The sequence below is a fragment of the Capra hircus genome, chromosome 21, assembly GCF_001704415.2.
Source record: "Capra hircus breed San Clemente chromosome 21, ASM170441v1, whole genome shotgun sequence".
Classification (NCBI taxonomy): domain Eukaryota; kingdom Metazoa; phylum Chordata; class Mammalia; order Artiodactyla; family Bovidae; genus Capra; species Capra hircus.
The window spans coordinates 58,140,400-58,146,501 of NC_030828.1; the positions used below are offsets into that span (position 1 = coordinate 58,140,400).

Sequence of the window (6,102 nt, forward strand, 5' to 3'; positions counted from 1 at the left end):
TGAGATCCTTGCTTTCTGAGCCTGAGGCAGGCCACTTAGGAAACAGCTATGGGCAGGGAGCCTGCCAATGAAGCTCCAAAGAGGAAGCTCCCTTCCATTCCATTCCTGACTTTGCATAGGCACTGTGCCTAACACCCACCCTAGCTGAGACCTTGGAGTTTATTTAAATGAACTCCCCACAAGAGAAGGGGAAATGCAGACCCAGACTGGAGGTGACCCTTTGGGGCCACACACAGCCCTAAGCCAGGCAGGGGGAACCTCCAGTCTTCACATTTAGACTCAGTCCAACTCTGGGCACCCCAACACCATGTCACTCCAAGAGTGGTGAGCCTTCCCCCCAACTGACTTCAGGCCAGCAAGAAGGAAGGGACCCAGAGGCACGGCACAACTCGTTTTGTTTTGTTTCCACAACTCGTTTTTATTTCTCATTTTCCTCTGGGGGTGCAGCGTTTGGCACTTGTCACCCCAGGACTGGGTCCCTCACTGCATCAGGCTGGTGGGCAGGACCCCACCTGGTCCTCTTCTCTGCCGAGGGAGCGACAGGGGATGTTACAGGCCCACCAGTGTGGACACGAGGGTGGACCCAGCGAAGCTCACCAGGAGTTTGGATGACAGGGAGAGTCCGCTTGCTCCTGGGGGAGAAGCAGAGGGTGAGTAGAGTGGGGTGGGCAGGCTTGGGGGGCGGGCATCAGGCCCAGAGATCCCACCCTGAACCCTGCTCTTTTTCCCCAGCCCCCCAAAGATCTCTGTTTGCGGGAGTGCTGCTGCAGGCAGATACTCAAAGGCATGAACTCCAGTGATGAAGTCAAGAGCTGGGAGCTGCCTCCCACTCCAGGGAAGAAAGCTGAACCCCAGCTGGGACAGAGATGCTCCAGCTGACCCAGAAAATCTGCTTTGGGCGGAGTCAGCCTGATCCCAGAACAGCTGCAGGCCAGAGCATCTTCCCTCCTTCCTATATCTGCTTCAGAGAAACCCAGAGAGAGAGAGGGACCACGGAGGAAATACCAAGGAACAGGAAGACTGGGGCTCGCTGGGGCTGAGGTCAGGGCCAGAGGCACTGAGGCTCCTGTCCTTCCCCTCAGCCCTATGAGCAAGCCCCCCAGGGGACACTTACCCACGGACTGGAGAGTGGCCACCAGGCTGCCAGCGGCAACTCCGCCCCCATTGGCAATGGCAGATATTGACATCATCTTGGCTGCTAAGGAGGAGGCGGTGATTCCTGTACTGGTGAAGCCGACCGCGCCCAGCACCACGGGCACAGCCACCACGGTGGAAGCTGAACAGGGAGAGGATAAGGTGAGGGGACAATGGATATCCCTCTCCACACACACACATGACATCAAGCCTGGGGGGCTTTGGGAAGTCTGAAGAAGGTTAAGTCTGAGCTTGGGAGAGACTCCAGGAGGCATGGCCAGCAGTCAGGAGTCCAGGGAAGCCGCAGCTGATGGGGAAAGCAGAGGCAAGGGCTGTGGGGTCGCCGGGGACACGGTGCTGGCTCTCAGCAGGACCTTCCTTGGGAAGGGCCTCAGTTTCTGCCTTAGTAAAATGCTGGAACTGGGGAGGCGGAGGGGGACATTTGCAAGCTTCCTGTCTTTGCTGAGGAAAGTTTTAAGCGAATCTTACTGAGGGCCCAGCATAAAGCAAGGAACACATTCTGAGCCCCACTTGAGTACCGACACTGGGCCTCCGTGGCATCACTGCAGAGCCCTTGGAAGCCAGAACCATTGGGCTTCTCCTCAGTGCATCTCATGTGCCCAAACTGTGTATATGTGTCATCCTACATAATCCTCACAGTAACCCTGAACACAGTCTTGGAGTGTTTTTCGCGAGGAAAGCTGAGCTCAGAGGATTTCAAAGCCACATCCAAGGTCACACGGTAAAGGGTCTGCAAGAAACCTGGGCCCCCAGTGGGGCTACCTCCACATGAGTTTCCATGGAAACATCTCATTTCTCATTCCAGCGCCTCCTCCCCCACCATGGACAGGAGGCCTGGGGCAGGCTGGGGCAGGTACAAGGCCAGTTGCTCCCCAAGTCCCAGGGCCCGGGGACAGAAAGGGCGAGCCTGGCCTGGCAGAGACTCACCTCCGCCCACCACAACTGCAGCAGCCTTGGCTGGAAACCAAAAGAACATTCTGTGAGTTGACCTACACTGGCCACCACCCCTCCACTCCCTGAGCCCACAGTCCACCTACACAGAGGGGGCTGCCCCAGCCTGGGAGACACAGGAAGGAAGGAGCCTGGCTGCTTCACCCAGAGAACCCAGTTCTCTGGGATTTCCTAAGAAGTGGCTCTCTGGGCCCTGATGTTACTTCATCCGGAAGAGGGTCAGTATTTTATGAGTGTGGAGTGAAAAGGTGAGTCACTCAGTTGTGTCCAACTCTTTGCAACCCCATGGACTGTAGCCTGCCAGGCTCCTCTGTCCATGGAAATCTCCAGGGAAGAATACTGGAGTGGGTAGCCATTCCCTTCTCCAGGGAATTTTCTGACCCAGGAATTGAACCCAGTTCTCCCGCGCTGCGAGCAGATTCTTTACCAGCTGAGCCACCAGGGAAGTCCATGAGTGTGGAAGTCAGAGGCATTATATGACCTTCTCCTATCATCCAGAGAAAGCTATTCAGACAGCAGTCAATCCTCACTTAGAGAGACATGTTTCATTTTGCAGGACTTGACTGAAATCTGGGCAAACACTGTTGAATGCTTGAGTGCTACTTGAGAACAGCGCTGTAACGCGTTGAATGCTCCTGATTCTTCAAGGCCACACCTGTTGCCTCCTCCTCTGGAAGGCTGCCCCAGACTCTCCCAATTAGAACCATCCTTGCTTTCCTGTGGCTGGAGCCATTCACAGCATGGAACCATGGTTCCCTGAAACTAGAGTTCCTGGAACTCCCTGGCAGAGGTCTTAGCCCACGGCAGCCATGGAAGCCAAGACTGCTATCGTTGGGGCCAGTGGGCACCAGGAGTTCTAAACACAGCAAGGTGTGCAGGAGTGAGCTCAGCCAGCCTCCCAAGAAGAGAGCTTTGGGGTGGCAGTTAAGGAGGTAAAGAAGGTATGAAAATCAAACCCTACGTGACCAGCAGGGCTTCCCTGGTGGCTCAGTAGTAAGGAATCTGCCTGCCAATGCAGGAGATATGGGTTTGATCCCCGGGTGGGGCAGATACCTTGGAGAAGAAATGGCAACCCACTTGCATATTCTTGCCTGAAAAATCACATGGACAGAGGAGCGTGGTGGGCCCCAGGCCATGGGGTTGCAAAAGAGTCGGACGTGACCGAGCGATTAAACAACAACAAAGTGACCAGTGAGCAACCTGGCTGGGGTATGGAACTGGAGACTCAAGAATCGAGAGCCAATTAGAGTGTTTGAGGCTCAGTGTTACTGTTAGGGAGGAGAGAGGATGACAAGCTGGCTGGCCCCGTGGCGTGCCTGGGCCCCGAAGAACAGATAGTCCAGGGGAGAGGGTGCTATGTCTCTGATGGCCTGTCTGCTGGGCTCACCCAGTGGTCACCCTCAGGGAGAGGGGCCCGGCCCTTCAGGGCTTTTCAGAACCTCCCCTGCCCCGAGGCTTCCTCCCAGGCCTGGGCCCCTGCATTTCTGTTCTACTTCCTGTCCCAGGCTCGGATGCAGCCTCCCACCCCAGCTCCCAGCCCAGGGCCCTTGGACAACGGTTCCTTCCCTTGTAAATAAGAGGTCATATCATCTTCCTCTGGGGTTGTTATGAGAATTAAATGAATTGCCAAATGTCAAGTGCTAAACTTAGGATATCACAGTGTTTGATATAATGCAGTTGTTCTGATTATTTCATCTTATGAATTGCTTCTCATACGCTGAGGAGTCCTCTTATTTCTGATCATAAGGAAGGATTACCAGCTGTGGCCAAGGTCCTCACTTTCTTGTCCCACTCCCAGCTGAGTGGGAGTCCAAGGAGGGGTATGTATCACCCAGGGCTAGTTACCTCCTACTGGCAAAGTGCTCAGGGCCGCAGCGGGGGATCCGAGCAGGAAGGAGCCTTTCAGCGTCCCCACCAAGGATCCCAGGGTAGACGTGGCCCCGGCCAGGGCAGTGCTGGATGGCAGCGTGAGCCCTGAGAAAGAACAGAGGGTAAATGCGCAGGAGTCCGAGGTCAGAGGTCAGGCAGGCCTGTCCCGCCCCCACTTCCATCTTGTACTATTTGCACTGGCAGAGGTGGAGTGATCCTAGGGGTCCACCACAGGGCACAGAAAAGTGAATGATGGCGGATGTGCACGGGAGCACTTTGTGTAGCAATTGGAGGCCAGGGACACAGGCTCACCTATCGACCCTGATGGATCTCAAAAAAAGTTCTCAGGGTGGGGTGGGGGTGGGGAATACCAATACATTGAGATATTCCACACACTCTTCTATATATAAATTAAAACGCGTGCAAACAAAAAACAACACCTATTTTGCAAAAATATAGATGAAAAACAGATGCACGTTCAACATATTAGAAAGGTTGACTTGGGGAGGGGGAATTGCAGGCAAAAGACAAGATAAAATGCGAGACTAATTTAATAAAACCAAAGATGGGGCTTGCAAGAAGGAAAGGGACCTGAGTGGAAGAATTTTGTTCAAATCAAAGCTCTGGATTTGAAATCTAGTGGGACAAACTTACAAAAAGCTGGCTGGTCACTGGGAGTTGAATTCTAGGGGTGTATCCCTAGGGAAATATGAGCCAGAGAATGGGTCCCAGTCGCAGGGTCCCTTAGTCTAGACAGGAGAGGCAAGGGACCCAGATCCCCGGTACCACCAGCCCACCTCCCCCATGTCCCCCATGTCAGAGTCCTGCCTCCCTGTGGCCCTTCTCAGAGAGAAAGCCAGAGCAGATGCCCGAGGGGGAGGACAGGGGAGGGAGACTGGCTGAGGGTGATGCCACGCTCTCTGCCCAAGGCTCCTAGAGCAGGACCCTGTGGGCTCCCTGGCACCCTCACACCCGGCTCCCCACCAATCCCTAGCAGGAGCACTCACCCAGTGAAGGAAGTCCTGCCAAGATGCTGCTGGAGGCCGCCCCACCCACTTTGGCCAGGCTCCCTGCAGACAGTATCTTGGAAGCCAGGTTAGAGGCTAAGAGGGCAACCTTGGTGAATTCCATGGCACCAAAACGGACAAGCACCAAACCTGCCAAGAGTGGAGCCTGGATGGGGGATAGGGACACCAGAACTGGGGACATGCCCACTGCCCTGAAAAATCTCAAGGGGCTCCAGCGGGTAGAGAGGCTGCTCTGAGCTTGCAGAGAATGCGGGCTTGGAAAGGGCCCAATGACACGGTGTTGGGGCGACTGAGTGAGGGGAAGGCAGATGGGGGAGGTGGAAGGAGCTTTTACTTCCTGAGGTGCTCTGCTTCCCTCCTCCCCAAACTCACGTTTCTAGAATGCCCTTAAACCTCCATGGAGCCATTTAAAAGGTGCCAGATATAGGAAATCAGAGCCAATCACGTTTTTAAGGCATATGCCATGGGTCAAGTTGGTCAAGTTCTTGTTCTCATGCCCTCTCCTCACTAACTCAACGAGAAGAATGAAATTATCATCCCCATGTTATGATGAGAAAACCCTGGCACAGAGAGGGTAAGGGACTCATCCAAGGTCACACAGCTTTGCTTGGCAAAGTACATGGAAATTGATACAGGTCTCGGAGCTTCCAAAGCATGGGCTTGGAGTGGCTCTGATTTGCTTCCTCCTATTGCTTGTCTCTTCGCCTTCCCATCTCACCCCCACCCAGCCTCAAGCCTTGAGGGTCACTCGGGCATGGACGAGGCTCACTGCTCCCAGAGTCCGAGAGCCCTGGGACGGGTGGAGGTTTAAGTCCTTTCCCTCTGGAGACCCAGTTTCGCTGACTGCAGCTGCCCAGATGAGGAACAGGAGACAATTCTCCCAGTGCATCCACAGGGGTCTCCCCTACAGTCACCGAGCCCACCAGCTCCCCGAGGGTGGGGGCCGCAGGAAGGAGCAGTCCCTGCCCACCCCTCCCTGTCTTACCCAGGGGAGCACACTTTCTGAAGACATGGACCTGACCTGGTTCTCTCGAGCTTCGCTGAGTTCAGGGAAGATCTGAAGCAGGATGTTTACAGCAGCTCTGCAGATAACAGAGGA

At 54.9% G+C, this 6,102-nt stretch overlaps 1 protein-coding gene across 4 annotated transcripts; it reads right to left on the bottom strand.

The window, feature by feature from the left end:
* On the bottom strand, positions 390–6,102 carry LOC106503930 (interferon alpha-inducible protein 27, mitochondrial). 4 transcript variants are annotated; one of them, XM_018066160.1, is made up of 6 exons: positions 5,989–6,102; positions 4,983–5,132; positions 3,952–4,080; positions 2,083–2,112; positions 1,115–1,276; positions 390–632 (listed from the first exon to the last, which is right to left on the bottom strand). In XM_018066160.1, exons 2-6 carry the CDS (start codon positions 5,104–5,106, stop codon positions 550–552), a joined length of 528 nt encoding a protein of 175 aa, XP_017921649.1. In that variant the 5' UTR covers positions 5,107–5,132; positions 5,989–6,102; the 3' UTR covers positions 390–549. The 4 variants fall into 4 exon arrangements, with proteins under 4 accessions (XP_017921649.1, XP_017921650.1, XP_017921647.1 ...); XM_018066161.1 differs by having other exon boundaries at positions 6,025–6,093; XM_018066158.1 differs by having other exon boundaries at positions 4,983–5,148; positions 5,989–6,081.